General features: G+C 41.1%; 3 protein-coding genes across 14 annotated transcripts in view; 1 reads left to right on the forward strand and 2 right to left on the reverse strand.

Moving 5' to 3' along the window:
• The first annotated feature begins 1,204 nt into the window (after positions 1 to 1,204).
• Positions 1,205 to 7,272, forward strand: il15 (interleukin 15). The gene is given in 6 exon segments (NM_001124395.1): positions 1,205 to 1,466; positions 2,435 to 2,529; positions 5,825 to 5,942; positions 6,094 to 6,141; positions 6,405 to 6,557; positions 6,765 to 7,272. Coding segments are annotated over 6 exon segments (582 nt in total). The 5' UTR covers positions 1,205 to 1,406; the 3' UTR covers positions 6,873 to 7,272.
• LOC110498448 (B-cell lymphoma/leukemia 10-like) lies at positions 7,201 to 8,631 on the reverse strand. The gene has a single exon (XM_036954275.1). It carries the CDS (start codon positions 8,385 to 8,387, stop codon positions 7,776 to 7,778), a length of 612 nt encoding a protein of 203 aa, XP_036810170.1. The 5' UTR covers positions 8,388 to 8,631; the 3' UTR covers positions 7,201 to 7,775.
• A 107-nt stretch (positions 8,632 to 8,738) lies between these two features.
• Positions 8,739 to 18,138, reverse strand: part of LOC110498640 (type II inositol 3,4-bisphosphate 4-phosphatase) — a 355,960-nt gene continuing 346,560 nt past the window's right edge. For 10 of the 12 annotated variants that reach the window (XM_036954242.1, XM_036954243.1, XM_036954241.1 and 7 more), the window contains one exon: positions 12,826 to 13,035. In XM_036954242.1, the coding sequence (XP_036810137.1) occupies positions 12,852 to 13,035 (184 nt within the window). In that variant the 3' untranslated portion in view covers positions 12,826 to 12,851. Of the gene's footprint in view, positions 9,921 to 12,825; positions 13,036 to 18,138 lie in introns of those variants that run through there. The other 2 variants (XM_036954244.1, XR_005037659.1) reach the window with 2 other exon arrangements.

Consider the following 18,138-nt stretch of genomic DNA (forward strand, 5'->3'; position numbering starts at 1 on the left):
ACGGACTTACCTGGAGTTTTCCAATAGAAACTCACGATTTAGTTGCAAAACAGAACATTTTGCGACTGGATTAATGATTACACCCCAGATTTGACATTTAAACATACAGTATGTTCCCTGCTGAAGAGCAGACAATTACCAACAGTTTATAGCCTACCATTCATATTGAGCCAGTCTTCTGCCAACAGCATTATTAGGCTTAAGGTGCATTTGCCTGTGATTTGAGCAGTGTGGGGCCAGGGTGCCGCCACTGCGATGAAGTGGTACACTAAAACATTAGGCTCATTCAAGGTTGGCTGGTCTGGAATCTGTAAACTGTGTGGAAGCTGTAGCTGCCCTATCACTGCTAAGTCAATAGGATCTAAAACCTCAATAAACGTTATGCTCTTTCTGTAGGCCTATGTTAATTGTAGATTCATTTTTGTATACAAGTCTACTCTAGTGGCACTTCAATGATAGTTTGAGTAGTGATTTGTCAGTGTAATGTAGTATCAGATGTAGGCTACTTGGTTATGGGCAGTCATACATATTGAATGATAAGTAAGTCTAAAATTCATGACAGGCGATCAACCACTCCCATCTACCTCCAGTCAATGATCAAACCCTACTCTAGTGATCATCAACTAGATTCATCCGCTGGACGATTTTTTTCTTGAGCGGATGGTCGGGGGTCCGGAACATAATACAAATAATTTGTAGAAGGCAAATTGACAGCATGATATTAAACAGATATTGTTTGACTAAACATAATTTAAAACCTTGTTACGTTTGTATACGATCAAATGTTTCTCTCTCTTATGCGTGGGAATACTTGGGAAATATGTTATTCGCATTGTGCAGCCATCCATCACCCATTATAGGCATCATCAAACACGGGTGTGGTATATGAGTGGGTACTAAATGTTTACTCTCCTTGAGCCGGGTTTTAGAATAGGTTCTGGTGGACTAAAACACTATATTAATGGAGACATTCTTTGTGTAATCTCCGGGAATTTCATATAGCCTTTCTTTCGACGTTATTTCACTGCAAAGTATAATTGGATTACAATGAAACATTTACAGTATTAGAGGTAATTTTAATTAAATAGTAATTCATAGACGTTGGGGATTGACATCAAACACCGGCTTCCATGCGAGTATGACGATTGTGTGAGGGTGGGTGCAACATTTAGGTTACAGCTAAACCAGCGCCGGTGAGCGCGCCATTGCGCACATCATGTGTTCAGGGCGAGGGCATAGAGTGTATGTCCTCGTGCAATACATGAGCCAAACGTTTCTTTTATCCGTATACTTGCCATAATAACGCATGGTTGGAATTTACGACACATGAAACGGATAACTCGGATAATGTTAAAATGTGATCTTGGATTTTGCCCTAACTGCTCGGGGGGCAGCGAACAACGCTGATGACAGGTTTTTTGACAGTGCTCCTTTTTTGCATTCGTTTATTGGAGCGCAGGACAAAGGTATTCAATTTACAAATATACAATTGTCTACCATTAGCCTACATTGTATAGGTTATGTTCGGGTACAATATTGGATATTTGACAGACTACAAGTTTATCACTAAAAAGTAAAGGTTCTAGGGAGTTTCTGCGACAGTCTGACTTCTAAACTTGTTTTATTGTATGCCCAATGCATATGCCTGGTGATTAAATGTATTTAGTCTGAACCACGGCTTCTTTTTACATTGCCTTCTGTCATGTTATTCAGCCACACAGTGAAATTGTCGGATCGAAGTGCTTCTTTAAGAAACAAAGTCCATGCGTGGCACACTGCCACTATATTTATAACCGACATATGACTTTGTCAATCACAGGAGTTTGGAAATAGATTGTTGACTTGTGATGACTCATCCGGCCTAGTGACATTGACGTTAAAAAGAGATTGAAAACACGTTTTTTTTCAATAGCTTGTCCTCACGGGACACGTGGCACAATTGACTTATGCGTCAATTAACTGTAAATTACATTTAAACCACTTGGTGCTGAAGTAACGCGTCTGTAGATCAGACAACTAGTAGGCTATTTTGCCTTGATCTGGAGAGTATCTGACTCTTAAAGTTACAATAACCATTGTGGCTTTAGAAGCTATCCCTAAGGAGTAAACATTGTTACCTATTTCAGAAATTCAAGAAGAAAGCTCGCTCTGTGTTAACGTTCAGATCTATCAGCTAAAAACGGGTTTATTAAGAATATTTAGTGATAAATGGCTGAACGGTATGTTCTTCTGTTATTTTCCAATGAATGTATAAAAAGTTACTTTCTCCCAGAAGCTGTCAATAGTTAAAATACTTTCACTTTCACATAGTTTTGGCTGTGATTCAGCTTGTGGAAAACATCTAGCTCTGGGCGTTGACCAGCGCTAGAAAAAAACCTTCCTGTTTGAACTACAAGGCATTCCAGTGTCTTCTTTTTTTGTGATTTGTTTCTAGAAAAGTGTGCGATGGATCTGTCTCTTCTGGGGTTTCCATTACTATCAACACCAGTGTCTGAACATTGAGCTCTGGAATTGCTTCATAATATTGAGGTATAGCACCGTATGAAACACACACAGCAGCATTGCTTCCTGCAGTTTGATTACATTTCTGATGTACGTGTTTTTACAGAGCGCTTGAAATGTAGCATTAACCTTGCATGGGCAGGAGTGTAGCTGTTATTGTATGACACCAAGCCGTGAGGTTTATCTATACACTTTCACTTTCACGAGTCAAGTGCATTGCTAAGATTACGATTCATTTATTAAAACAGCAGGGCAATGACATCATTCATCTTACTGCTTTGAGGGTAAATCTAATAATGTTGTTATGTCGTCATTACATCACTATTGCACACTGGGAAATCTCTGTATTGTGATGGTGCCCAGAGTGGGTTTGACACTTGATTCCATGCCATTAGAATATATATTTAGGAATTTGAATGCTTTAAACATACATGTCGGGGTGCACCACTCCTGTCCTCAAGGGCCACAGTTTGGTATTCCTTCAGTCATCCAATGACATACAGTAGCAGGCAAAAGTTTGGACACACCTACCCATTCAATTGTTTTTCATAATTTGAACTATTTTTTACATTGTAGAATAATACTGAAGACATAAAAACTATGAAATAACACATATGGAATAATGTACTAACCCAAAAAGTGTTAAACAAATCAATATGTATTTTAGATTCTTCAAAGTAGCCACCATTTGCCTAGCTTTGCAGACTTGGTTTTCAAATCAAATTTTATTTGTCACATACACATGGTTAACAGATGTTAATGCGAGTGTAGCGAAATGCTTGTGCTTCTAGTTCCGACAATGCAGTAATAACCAACGAGTAATCTAACCTAACAATTTCACAACTACCTTATACACACAAGTGTAAAGGAATGAAGAACATGTACATTAAGATATATGAATGAGTGATGGTACAGAATGGCATAGGCAAGATGCAGTAGATGGTATCGAGTACAGTATATACATATGAGATGAGTAATGTAGGGTATGTAGACATTATATTAAGTGCCATTGTTTAAAGTGGCTAGTGATAATTTTTTACATCAATTTTTCCATTATTAAAGTGGCTGGATTTGAGTCAGTATGTTGGCAGCAGCCACTCAATGTTAGTGGTGGCTGTTCAACAGTCTGATGGCATTGATGGAAGCTGTTTTTCAGTCTCTCGGTCCCTGCTTGCACCTGTACTGACCTCGCCTTCTGGATGATAGCGGGGTGAACAGGCAGTGGCTCGGGTGGTTGTTGTCCTTTATGGCCTTCCTGTGACATCGGGTGGTGTAGGTGTCCCGGTGATGCGTTGTGCAGACCTCACTACCCTTTGGAGAGCCTTACGGTTGTGGGCGGAGCAGTTGCCGTACCAGGCGGTGATACAGCCCGGCAGGATGCTCTTGATTGTGCATCTGTAAAGGTTTGTGAGTGCTTTTGGTGACAAGCCGAATTCTCTCAACCAGCTTCACCTGGAATGCTTTTTCAACAGTCTTTAAGGAGTTCCCACATATCCTGAGAATCCCTTCACTCTGCGGTCCAACTCATCCCAAACCATCTCAATTTGTTTAAGGTCAGGTGATTGTGGAGGCCAGGTCATCTGATGCAGCACTCATCACTCTCCTTATTGGTCAAATGGCCCTGACACAGCCTGGAGGTGTGTTTTGGGTCATTGTCCTGTTGAAAAACAAATGATTTCTGCATAATGCTGTGGTTGCCATGCTGGCTAAGTGTGCCTTGAATTCTAAATAAATCAGACAGTGTCACCAGCAAAGCGCCATCACACTGCCTCCTCCATTATTCTCAGCGGGAACCACACATTCGGAGATCTTCCGTTCACCTACTTTGCGTCTCACAAAGACACAGCGGTTGGAACCAAAAATCTGACATTTTGGTTCCATTGGTGTCCTTTAGATTTGGGGCGGTAGGTAGTCTAGTGGTTAGAGCGTTGGGCCAGTAACCGAAAGGTTATTGGATTGAATCCCTGAGCTGACAAGGTAAAAATGTCATTCTGCCCCTGAATAAGGCAGTTAACCCACTGTTCCACTGTAGGCTGTCATTGTAAATAAGAATTTATTCTTAACTGACTTGCCTAGTTAAATAAAAAAAATAGTGGTTTCTTTGTAGCAATTTGACCATAAAGGCCTGAATCACGCAGTCTCCTCTGAACAGTTGATGTTGAGATGTGTCTGTTACTTGAACTCTGTGAAGCATTTCACTGCAAATTGAGGTGCAGTTAACTCTAATGAACTTATCTTTTGCAGCAGCGGTAACTCTGGGTCCTCCTTTCCTGTGGCGGTCCTCGTGAGAGTCAGTTTCATGTTGGCGCTTGATGGTTTTAGCGACTTCACTTGAAGAAACTTTCAAAGATCTTGACATTTTCCAGATTGACTGACCTTCATGTCTTAAGAGAAACGACAGTCCATCATTACCTTTTCTTATTTGAGCAGTTTTTGCCATAATATGGACCAGATCTTTTACCAAATAGGTCTATCTTCTGTATACCACCCCTACCTTGTCACTACACAACTGATTGGCTCAAACGCATTAAGAAGGAAAGAAATTCCACAAATGAACTTTTAACAAGGAACAGCTGTTAATTGAAATGCATTCCAGGTGACTACCTCATGAAGCTGGATGATAGAATGCCAAGAGTTGATAGAATGCCAAAGCTGTCATCAAGGCAAAGGGTAGCTACTTTGAAGAATCTCAAATGTAACATATTTTGATTTGTTTAACACCTTTTTGGTCACTACATGATTCCATATGTGTTATTTCATAGTTTGTCGTCACTATTATTCTACAATGTAGAAAATAGTAAAAACAAAGAAATCCTTGAATGAGTAGGTGTGTCCAAACTTTTGACTGGTACTGTGCATTAATCAATTAGGGACCAGGGAGAAACAAGAACCAGCAAGTGGAACTTGAGGGGCTGATTTGTGCACCCCTAATAAAAATATGAATACATACATGCCTTTTTGACATTTTTGTTGTATTTATTTTACCTTTATTTTACTAAGTAAGTGAGTTTTAAGAACAACAAATTCTGATTTACAATGACGGCCTTCCCCGGCCAAACCCTAACACGGACAACGCTGGGCCAATTGTGCGCCACCCAATTGTGCGCCACCACTCCCAATCACGGCCAGTTGTGATACAGCCTGGATTATTTCAGACTCCTGATTGGCAATTTCAACACATTGTTTTTTTAACCATATGACTTATAAATACCTTAGAGATTACCACAATCATAACAAAATAAACTAAGGACATATTAGTTCATTGTGTTGTGTGTTACGTTGTGTATCATCCCTGTATTCATCCGTACCTCTTCTATTAAAGCTGCCTGAGTGCCACCGCACATTTGCCCATTGCTGGTGCTGCTGAAACACACGGGATGACAATACATGACGTTAAAGAGCTTCAGTCGGAGTTGAAAAACTTGAAAAGTACCATAGAAGTAAGACTACAGCTAATGAATATCCTGTAGTCCTGGTATGGCGCATTTGGTGTGAAATTAGGGTAAAGGGGGAATTTTCAAAGGACTAGTAACGTGTGACATTGACGGATAAGAAAAAATTATTCATACAACTGGTTTTCTTTCTTGTCAGAAATCAGATGCCTGTTTGTATGCTCCTACCAACGATGACATCTACAATGTAAGTTCTTGTAGCAATATGCAATAAATAGACACATTTTTTTTTTTTTTTTTGGTCCTTTGAAAATGCAGTGTGGGGCGTCATGGAAAAAAAGGGTCCAGTGTGTTAGAAATGCCAGGGCCGATTTCTGGTCCCAGTCCGCCCCTGTTTGTAATGCCATGATTAGAACACACCTCTTTTGCTTACTTTTATAGATTTCCAGATCAATGTTTTATAGTCTGTGTATATACTGTAACACAGCCTGTGGTTCTGTTCTTCCCCAGGACCACTGCATCTTTAAGTTCATGCACTGTTATTTATTGGAGTTGGAGGTTGTCCTGTTCGAGGACATGTCGGTCACAGATAACTACCATGACGAAATAAAAACATCCATCTACCATCGGAAAAAACATTTGGAAGAACATGAACGCCAATATGTAAGTCAACCTTTAAATAAGTTCTGAAGTTTATCCCAAATATGTGTTGTGAAAAGTCCTGACGCTCCATACTTCCAATTGTTCAACAACAATACATTTTTGATTGGCATTCATTTGATTAGCAGCAACAGTATTTTGAATTACAATGTCACTCTGAATATTGTTTTCATCTAAATGTATTGCTTCTCCTTTTTTCTGCATTTACAGAACAGTTCTAGATGCTCACCGTGTGAGGCACAGAGAGTTGCCAACTCCACAATATTCCTCTACAACCTGGAGCGCCTTTTGGAGAGAATAGGGCAAACTGTCAGTTGAATATATTGTAAATATGTGTTTAAATTGTTTTTCATAAATAACGTAGCAAACAATGTCATGTGTGCGTTATTCTACCTTTGGTCATGATAGTATGTGAAGAAATTAGCAGAGTGACAGCTAGTGCTCGTGTCCAAATGTATATTACCTCTCAGTTCAAGTGTAATTGTAACTAGCCGTTTATATTTTTGTATATAATCAAATATAACTTTTACATCTGTACTTTTGTCATATTTATTGAAATGCCTATTTGGAGCTTTACATGTTTTTGTTTCATCATCCATGTCATATGCACACTAACTGTCACTAACTGTCACTAATTGTCACTAACTAGTTTCCCTTGAGTTCTTGTCAGTATGTCAAAATTGCACATCCTGAATTAAAATAAAATCCCAGAAAACATAAACATGTTGATTTGATCATTTCCTAGAATATGGATGCCTGGCAGAAGTTCAAATAGGGACATGAAGTGGGACTGTGCCTCAGAGAAACAGGAAGCTCTGCCGTGCGCCATTTCCTTATACTGTGGCAGATGAAGATATGAAACTAAAGCTCTCCAGTACAACTTTCTGGCACGCATCCATTTTGTAATAGTTCTGTTTTTTTTCATGATGGAGAAGTACAGGATTTTATTTTGCATTTCAATAACAGAACGTTTTCAGTAAAACATTTTATTGCTAGAACAAACGTGTTAGAACCCACGTCTTGTGGCTTCACTGTACGCTTTTATGATATGGAAAATAAAACATTCGATAACGATGACATGTACAGTTATGACACAATAAAACCTAACCCTTTACTGTCCCCATATAATCCAACCTGTGTTTGAATCCAGACATTCTGTATTACTCCATCACCGAGGGGGGGGTTGAAAAGGAACGGATGGTGTGAAACTGGTCACTGCTCTCAGACTCTTAAGGTCCCGGGCTCGTTGTCCTCAAGGGGCACTGAAGGGGCGCCCTGCTCTCCTGGTTTTGGCAGACTGTGTAGAGAAGAAACACTAACTCCTTCAGGAAGGGCACTCCAGGAAAAGGATGCTTCATTTTGACCCCACTTGTCTTCTGAGTTGGACAGAGAGGTTTGGATGGACTGTGCTTCACTACTGCCACTCTGCAACGACACAAAGGGAGTTCTCTCTTTGCATATACAGACCGGTGAAGAACTACCTGCTGCTGACAAGATGGCCGCCTCTCTCCTCTCCATCTTCACCACCTCAACTTCGTTGGTGATCTTCCCGATGACAAAGTCCTTTGTCCTCACTCGGCATATGGACTCCACGAGGTAGTCGAGGCCCCTGGGGTTCTCGGCTAAGTAGTCCAGCATCCTACCGGTCTTCTTGCTGTTCCCCACCCTGCAGCAGATGTCCTCGGCGTCGTCCCGCGTAAGGACCCTCCTGGACCGGAGGTAGTCCAGGTGGCGGTCTGCCACTAGCTTCTCACAGAGGTACGGACGCAGACGCTCCAACGCTTCCTTCTTGACCTCCGCCATGTCTTCGTCAGTGATACACCAGGAGTCCATTTTCCAGCCAATTACCCGTGAGTTCTTTAGTTTTCTGAAGCTGCTGCTCTGGCTCTGGAATGCCCACTGTAGCCCAGTGTTGGAATTTCAGATAAGGGTTTGTAATATTAGCAACTGACTGAGATAATGTAACAAACCCCTTTCTAACCCTGGAGAGTCATTGAACTGGTTGGAAGCCAATATTGTGAAAAGGGGAACTACCTCAGTAGATCAGTTCCCTATTAAGAAACAATGAGGCGAGAATGTGTGTGCGCACGTGCGCGTGTTCTTATTTGGACATTCCTGCCTCAGAGAGATCAACATCCATTGCCCTAATAAGATACAGACATTATGAAAAGATGAACACAGATATTAACATCCATCCCAAGCAATTTAATCAGATGTATTTAAATTAAATAAACAGGAATGCAACACATTGCAAAGCGCAAACAAAGATATTTAACATACAGGAAGAGCCTTGGATGCTTTTGAATCCAAGACAGTGACCTTGAATAAAGCATAAAAACAGATTAAAAAAGGATATAAAATAAATATTATGATACAAAGGGGTTATGGTTTGGTTTTCAATTGACTGATTGTGGAGGGAAAATAAAGGAAAACAATATTTTTAAACAAAAGTAAAGTTATATACAGCATGTGATAGATATGGCAGTATTTCAACAAATTTTGTGAGACACATTACGATTGAGTGTATTCTAGTACAAAAAAATATGAGGTGGTCTTAAAAGCAACCATGATTGAGAATGAGAGGAGAACATATTCATGGAATTAAATCATATTTACAGTAAGCTCTCTCAGGCTCCTTAAGGGACAGACAGCCTTCTACAAAAGAGACCTGAGGGAACATGAACAACAAGCTAAACCTGAAAGTCTGTTCAGCTTTTTCGCGAACTTATAGAACCTTTTCAAGGCTTCCTTCAAGCCATGTCTGACGCAAATTAGTTACTGTGTTTACATGTGCCAATGTGACTAACCTTAAAGGCATTTCATAAACAGAGCATGAGAAAGTAGGCTCAATTGGCAAGCAACACGCTTCGCAGATATTACAAACGATGACTCAGCGAAGAAGAAAATGACAAAGGAACGCCTGAACAAGAAATACGGACAAACTTAACTCAGACAAAATAGTGTGTCCCGGCAACGTTGCGTAACATGGCCAATATCAGAAACACCTACAACCTTTCATTTATTTTTTACATCTGGACCAGCAGCACATGGCTAAAGACTATTTCTATTGCTACTATATTTACTGCTTGGATTAGATTACGTCGGGAATCATATGGTTTGTTTTCTACACCGGCTGTGTCCTGTTTCCCTACACTTCACTTGCACATGCACACTCCCTGTGGAGGGTGGAGAATCAGGACGTAGCCATCTTAGTTCCTACATATAGGTTGGGTTCAGGAGTCAACCTTCCCATAGGTCCCCTCCGGCGGCCGGTAGATCTTGGGGAATGCCATCAGCTGCAGCATGTTGAAGGCATACTTCCGGCATTTAATATTCTTTTGCACATTCTCAATCCGACATCCCTCCCTGGTTTGGTGGTGTGGCCATGATGACAAAAAGGAGGGAAGAAGAATGAAATGAAATGATGAATAATTTTCTCAAAAAGGGGGTCTGTGTTTTGAGTATGGAAAACAACAACCAACAACTGAGTAACAGACGGACAGATGGGAAGCAGATAACAGACGGACAACAGTTAAGTATTACCCGTAGGACAGCTAAGGTAAGGGATTGTAAGTTATTCATAATAAGGGATACATCGAGAAAATCAGACCTCTCTGAAATGAAAATGGATGACCCTAATTTAGTCCAAATATATTTTCACTTGACCCTCCCTGAACGCTTGAAAAAAGTGATCCTCCCTCTATCCAAAATAATAATTCAACGTAGTATAGCAGAGAACATGCCTACCTTTCCCCCCCACTCCTAGGACAGACCAGAGCCTTAGATATACAGATTGACAAACCGTTTTTTCACCTCGAGAGTGTTACATGGCAACATTGGGATTTTGATTGCGAGCTGGAAGGTCGTGGGTTCGCAGACCACCATGGACAAGCTTACTCTCCTTATGGCCTCTCAATGGCCATGGAGCTCTTGGTGCAACATGATGCCCGTGCAAATTAGTATTTAAAACTGGGTTTGTCAAACTACGTCTAGGGAGGGACAAACAACCAAAGTCCCAGCAATTCTGCAGCCTAGGCAAGATCAAAATGTGCCCCCTTTTGCCGCAGATAGAGGATATGTTACCATAAATTCTCATGTGGTCCATTACACGACTATCTAACATTATTTGCCTATATCAGCCCATACTATCTATATATACAGTATATATATATATATATATATATATATATATATATATATATATATATATATATATATATATATATATATATATATATATATATATATATATATATATATATATATATATATATATATATATATATATATATTAGTTTGAAACACTGTCTTGCAGTACTTGATTTTAGAAACTATGATGTTTGGTGTTAGAGCTCAGTGTAGCCAGCTGGAGAAAGCGATTCGCAGGTCAAGATAAATTAAATGATGCCTATCTATATTTATTTCCAGTCAATGTAAATAGACAAATGTTTTAATGCATCCGGACCATAAATTCAGAACGGTCCATAGCCATGTTTGCTCAGTCAGTAGCGCACATCCCATACCTGGCAGCATGTCCAAGTGAATAATTTTCCAATTCTGTCAACTCGTTTGGATTTTATTAGTGGATACTTATCTTGGATCTCCCTTCCTCCCTCCCTCTAATCTGTAAACATCCCATTCCTGGCAAGTTAAGACTGAGAAATGTTTGTGCACTGTGCCTACACTGTCAGCTGAAATCACTCCTACACTCTGGGACTATTCCTTGGGATCGCTCCTACATTCTGGGATCACTCCTACAGTTGCTGTTTTAGAGACAGAATAACAGTAGCAGTCTATACACACTAACAGCAGTCTAACAGTCTATACACACTAACAGCAGTTTAACCATCTAAACACACTAACAGCAGTCTAACAGTCTATACACACTAACAGCAGTCTAACAGTCCATACACACTAACAGCAGTCTAACCGTCTAAACACACTAACAGCAGTTTAACCATCTAAACACACTAACAGCAGTCTAACAGTCTATACACACTAACAGCAGTCTAACAGTCTATACACACTAACAGCAGTCTAACCGCCTATACACACTAACAGCAGTCTAACCGTCTAAACACACTAACAGCAGTCTAACCATCTAAACACACTAACAGCAGTCTAACCGCCTATACACACTAACAGCAGTCTAACCGTCTAAACACACTAACAGCAGTCTAACCATCTAAACACACTAACAGCAGTCTAACCGCATAAACACACTAACAGCAGTCTAACCGCCTAAACACACTAACAGCAGTCTAACCGCCTAAACACACTAACAGCAGTCTAACAGTCTATACACACTAACAGCAGTCTAACAGTCTATACACACTAACAGCAGTCTAATCGCCTAAACACACTAACAGCAGTCTAACCGCATAAACACACTAACAGCAGCCTAACCGCCTAAACACACTGACAGCAGTCTAACCGCCTATACACACTAACAGCAGTCTAACGGAGGAAGAGAAAACTGCTTTTGAAGTGTCCTGGAGCATATCACTACTGATTTATACGGCTCTATTTTTCCCCTGATCATCAGAATCCTACTATGCTCTACTTTAGAGTAGAGGGGGAGATAGTTGGAGTGGGGAAGAAGAGTGAGGGGGTTCCACTTCCACTATTCCAGAGGACATAGGAATCGTTGAAGAGATGTAGTACATTACTAAAATGTAGAATCTTAGTAAATAAATCACAGTCTCTATGAAGAGGAGGGTCCCTCAACTGACAGGGGTCAACTGGAGGTTATGATAAGAACGTGCCCTCAAGCTGCTTGGAGTTTATACTGGAGTGTGTAACAGTGTGATCGGCTTCAGTTACGCTGTTAGCACTTTGGTATCTGTGCCAGAGCAGCCAACCAGAACGCAATGCTAGCTCTCAGAACGTTAGTTCTCGGTCATTGACATGAAGAGATAACTGTTTATCGCCAGTCCTTCTGATAGTATTATATGGCCAATGCTTTTGGTACGGGAGAAAAAAGACTCCAAGGTTCAACAGAATGGTATCTGTGAAAATAGAGAAAGCTAATATGTCTTAGCGGAGAGAATTTATTTTCTTAATCCCTTACATTCTAAATCGATTCCATCCTATCCTCAAGCCTGCTAGTCGGATTAACAGTCGAAAGCTTGTGTTTGATTGTACAAATTAAATCATGTATCCACCCAATTACCCTTTCAAAGCAAAATCAATGAAATCACACACATTCCATACTCCCTCCCTCCCAAAAAACAAGCTGCACAGACAAAAATCACCACCTGACGCACACAAGGTTAGTACATGGCATCGTCAGCAACTTTATTGATATTTTGCAAGCAGAAAAACAAGACTTAAAATTAACCACACGACCAGCAGGTGTGAGCTGACAAGCAGTAGGGCGATGGGGTAGAAGTGTCGCGAGGCCGGCTTGTTCTCCGCTACAGAGCACGCCGCCTCGGGGTCCGAATCCCACTGACACACTACTTCTCCCTGGGTGAGCCGACTGCAAGGCGAGGGGGCGAGGGGCGAGGTGGAGGAGGTGAGACAGAGAATAGACAGAAAGAACCGGTGGGTTAGTAAAGGAGAGACCCCTGACATGGGCCAAAGACAACCAGCAAGCACAGACGCATGAATGGATGAATGGGTAAATGGAAAGATGAATGGATGAATGGGTAAATGGAAAGATGAATGGATGAATGGGCAAATGGAAAGATTAATGGATGAATGGGTAAATGGAAAGATGAATGGATGAATGGGCAAATGGAAAGATGAATGGATGAATGGGTAAATGGAAAGATGAATGGATGAATGGGCAAATGGAAAGATGAATGGGTAAATGGAAAGATGAATGGATGAATGGGTAAATGGAAAGATGAATGGGTAAATGGAAAGATGAATGGATGAATGGGTAAATGGAAAGATGAATGGATGAATGGGCAAATGGAAATATGAATGGATGAATGGATGAATGGGTAAATGGAAAGATGAATGGATGAATGGGTAAATGGAAAGATGAATGGATGAATGGGCAAATGGAAAGATGAATGGTTAAATGGAAAGATGAATGGATGAATCGGTAAATGGAAAGATGAATGGACGAATGGGCAAATGGAAAGATGAATGGAAGAGTGTAAGTCCCACATGAATAGAGGAGTTGAAGTATGAAGGGGGCGAGTAGAGGCAGGCACGATCATTTATCTGGATCTCTCCTCTTTCAATTATTTACTTGAAAATTATTTGGACAAAGCTTTGGATGTGTTCTGTTGCACCTGTTGATTTCATGTAGCCAACAGAAAGGGACATTTAAAGATCTCAACCCAAAACTTAAGGAAATGTGATAAGCCTTACCCCCACATATCCAGAACAAGCCATGTTGAAACCAGACCATTGTGGAGTTAGAATGTACACTTGGGTTTAGACTATGTCAATACTTAAACAAGACATAGATGTTGGATAAAATAAGGGAACAGTGTCAGTAAATGTATTGACAGAGAGATAGTTGAGCTTCATGAACATTTTATATTTATTTAACTAGGCAAGTCAGTTAAGAACAAATTCTTATTTACAATGATGGTCTAGGAACAGTGGGTTAACTGCCTTCTTCAGGGGCAGAACGACAGATTTTTACCTTGTCAGCTCGGGGAGTTGATCTAGTGTTATTTATCACTTACAGTACTTATTGTACTTTATGTTAAAGTTAACTGTCCAGTGTTTCCAGATTTATATGAACTATGACCTACACTGAGTGTACAATACATTAGGAACACCTGCTTTTTCCATGACAGACTGACCACTTGTTAAATCTACTTCAATCAGTGTAGAATGTAGATGAAGGGGAGGAGACAGGTTTAAGAAGGATTTTTAAGCCTTGAGACATGGATTGTGTATGTGTGCCATTCAGAGGGTGAACGGGCAAGACAAAAGATTTAAGTGCCTTTGAACTGGGTATCTTCTGAGCTGTATCATTTTTGTTACATTTCACACGGTGTATGTTGTTGCACACAGTGGCTGTGATAGCATTTCTGCAGGCAAAAGACTGGCAATTTGACTTCCCCAGATATTTGATCCACACTTTTTAACTCATGGGAATATCAACAACTAGCCACATTCAACTGACCATTTACATTATGTGGTGCACAGTAGACAGGCTATTCTGACAAAACGATGTTGAAAGAATGATCCATCATACTTACAGCTGCTCAGTACTTAAATGTATTTACTGAAGATTGAAAGTTACCGGTCCAACTTAGCATAGACGGGTCAAGCCTACAGCTATCTTCCAGTGTCACTCTTTCTGAACCATCTTGACACTGGAACACATGGGAAAGCATATCCATTCTCAAGCTCTGATTAATCACTCTTTGTTTGAGGTTGAATTTCATTCAATCCATTCGAGGACAAAGTGCTGAAATTCTACAGTTGGTGCACAGATGAAACAAAGATTCCTTCAAATGCAACGCTGCTGGTTTTTCCAAGCTCAACAGTTTCCCATGTGTAACATGAATGGTCCACCACCCAAAGGACATCCAGCCAACTTGACATAACTGTGGGAAGCATTGGGGTCAACATGGGCCAGCATCCCTGTTGGGCCAGCAACGCTTTTGACACCTTGTAGAGTCCATAGACCGACGAATTGAGACTGTTCTGAGGACAAAAGGGGGTGCAACTCAATATTAGGAATGTGTTCCTAATGTTTTGTACTCTCACTGTACTTCTAAAAACATGGTAATGTTAAAAAGCAGCTTGTCTGTGTTGGAATGGTGTGGGTGTACCCCAACAACAGAATGGTGTGGGTGTACCCCAACAACAGAATGGTGTGGGTGTACCCCCACAACAGAATGGTGTGGGTGTACCCCAACAACAGAATGGTGTGGGTGTACCCCAACAACAGAATGGTGTGGGTGTACCCCAACAACAGAATGGTGTGGGTGTACCCCAACAACAGAATGGTGTGGGTGTACCCCCACAACAGAATGGTGTGGGTGTACCCCAACAACAGAATGGTGTGGGTGTACCCCAACAACAGAATGGTGTGGGTGTACCCCAACAACAGAATGGTGTGGGTGTACCCCCACAACAGAATGGTGTGGGTGTACCCCCACAACAGAATGGTGTGGGTGTACTCCAACAACAAAATGGTGTGGGTGTACCCCAACAACAGAATGGTGTGGGTGTACCCCCACAACAGAATGGTGTGGGTGTACCCCAACAACAGAATGGTGTGGGCGTATACTGGTCATTAAAAATATTCATGCACGTAGACGGCTAATTGGCCAGCTCATCCTCCACTAAACCACTGATTGGCCAGCTCATCCTCCTCATGAGGAAATAGCAAGCATTTTTTAAATGGTCTGTTTGAGAAGTTTGAGGTGGGGTTTTTAAGAGTGTTTTTTCCTCCTATTTATGCTTTCGCCACAAATACGAGTAAAGGGTGAGTCAACAACATTATTTGGGCATGAGTTAACAGATTATTTACTTTTAAAACATGTTTTTACTGGGTAGTTACTTTAAGCACTGTACTGTATGCCTACAGCAGTGGAAAATATGGCAATGAGTCAAGTTTATCACTGGGAAGAAATTCATGAACATGAATACTCCCAGTATGTCTGTGGTTAAGGCAACCAACTATACTGTATGGAGGGGTTGGTTGTTTAGCAACAAAACCGACGCATGCGCCACTATGGGGAAAAACAGACAGGGTTGCCTTAGACTGTTTAACAACATGCAAACTATATTTAGTCCAAACACCTCAAAACAAGACATGGTTTCAATAACAACTAGCCACACACGGTTTCCCCCATGGCAACGTTTTGTCATTGACGCTAGCTATCACAATCATAACAACACACACCTGCCGGCCACATCATCCGTTTCGTCAGCCAACCCGTCTATACATGAGTCACTACCAGGTGAGAGAAAGTAGTAAAACAAAGTTAACAAAGTTCTTCTCTGCTGTATGCCATGTTAGACCACAGCTGACCGTGATCGGGAGGCCCATAAGGCGGGGCACAATTGGCCCAGTGTCGTCTGGGTTTGGCCAGGGAAGGCCATCATTGTCAATAAGAATTTGTTCTTAACTGACTTGCCTAGTTAATAAATATATTTTTATTTTTTTAAACATGTTGATTGGTTTTGAGACTAGATTCTACATTTTTTACTCCCCCAATATCTTTCTTTCAAGATCCAGGTTCTTTAAAAACTTTCTTTGTAAACGGTTTACATGGTCTCGATTAAACTGTCAATCTAGAAGCCTGTCGTCAATACAAAGGGCTGGTTGCCACACAACGTGCAATTAATTCAGCTCTTATGTAAGGAAGCCAAATGTCCTGTTCCAAAAAGTTATATAGAATTATGGGAGAGTATTCTTTCGTTACGAACGATAAGACCACCACAATCTTTTTTTATTTAACTAGGCAAGTCAGTTAAGAACAAATTCTTATTTACAATGACGGCCGATCCCAGCCCAACCCGGACGACGCTGGGCCAATTGTGCTCGCAAAGCACAAAGATCGCAACGTTTTAAGGAGGAGAGAACTGATCTGACACAAAGCAAACAGTGCATAATGTTCAGAACTTGAAGTAAGGAACTAGCTTGTTTAGCTATGGGGCCAAAGTAAGACGGTACTTCAATACTATAATCATACCAAGATGGAACAAGTCCCATTCATAACTAATGGAGCTTCCACAGAGGCATCCTTCTTATGTCAACAAAAATGTTCTATGCGGAAGCAGCCCATGGATTTCATTAATTTACCACTTACACTGACCCTTGATGTGTGTTAGAGGCAACAGCTGTAGGGGTCATCAAACAATATCAAAATAGTCCTGTCTACTCCCTTCAACCCCAATTGTTGTTCTAAGCCACAGAGACTGTTAGGCAGTACACTGTCAGTTAGTAGAGGCCCCTAGGGGCCACATAACACCAGCAAATCAAATCAAGCTTTATTTATATAGCACATTTCAGACATGAATGCAATGCCTCGTGTTAAAACATAAATAAAAAACAATGAAAATAAAAAGGGAAATATTTACTACACAACAAAGTGTAGGCAATGTTTGTGCCCGTAGGCAATGTTGTTGCCGGTGATGCCTGGTGAGGACCTGCCTTACAAAGGGCCTACAAGTCCTCAGTCCAGCCTCTCTCAGCCTATTGCTCTCAGCCTGAGCACTGATGGAGGGATTGTGCGTTCCTGGTGTAACTCGGGCAGTTGTTGTTGCCATCCTGTGCATGTCCCGCAGGTGTGATGTTCGGATGTACCGATCCTGTGCAGGTGTTGTTGCACGTGGTCTGCCACTGCGAGGACAATCAGCTGTCCATCCTGTCTCTCTGTAGCGCTGTCTTCGTCGTTTCACAGTACGGACATTGCAATTTATTGCCCAGGCCACTTCTGCAGTCCTCATGCCTCCTTGCAGCATGCCTAAGGCACGTTCACACAGATGAGCAGGGAACCTGGGCATCTTTATTTTGGTGTTTTTCAGAGTCTGTAGAAAGGCCTCTTTAGTGTCCTAAGTTTTCATAACTGCAACCTTAATTGCCTACCGTCTGTAAGCTGTCAGTGTCTTAACAACCGTTCCACAGGTGCATGTGAATTTATTGTTTATGGGT

This window comes from Oncorhynchus mykiss, chromosome 19 (assembly GCF_013265735.2).
Source record: "Oncorhynchus mykiss isolate Arlee chromosome 19, USDA_OmykA_1.1, whole genome shotgun sequence".
NCBI lineage: Eukaryota > Metazoa > Chordata > Actinopteri > Salmoniformes > Salmonidae > Oncorhynchus > Oncorhynchus mykiss.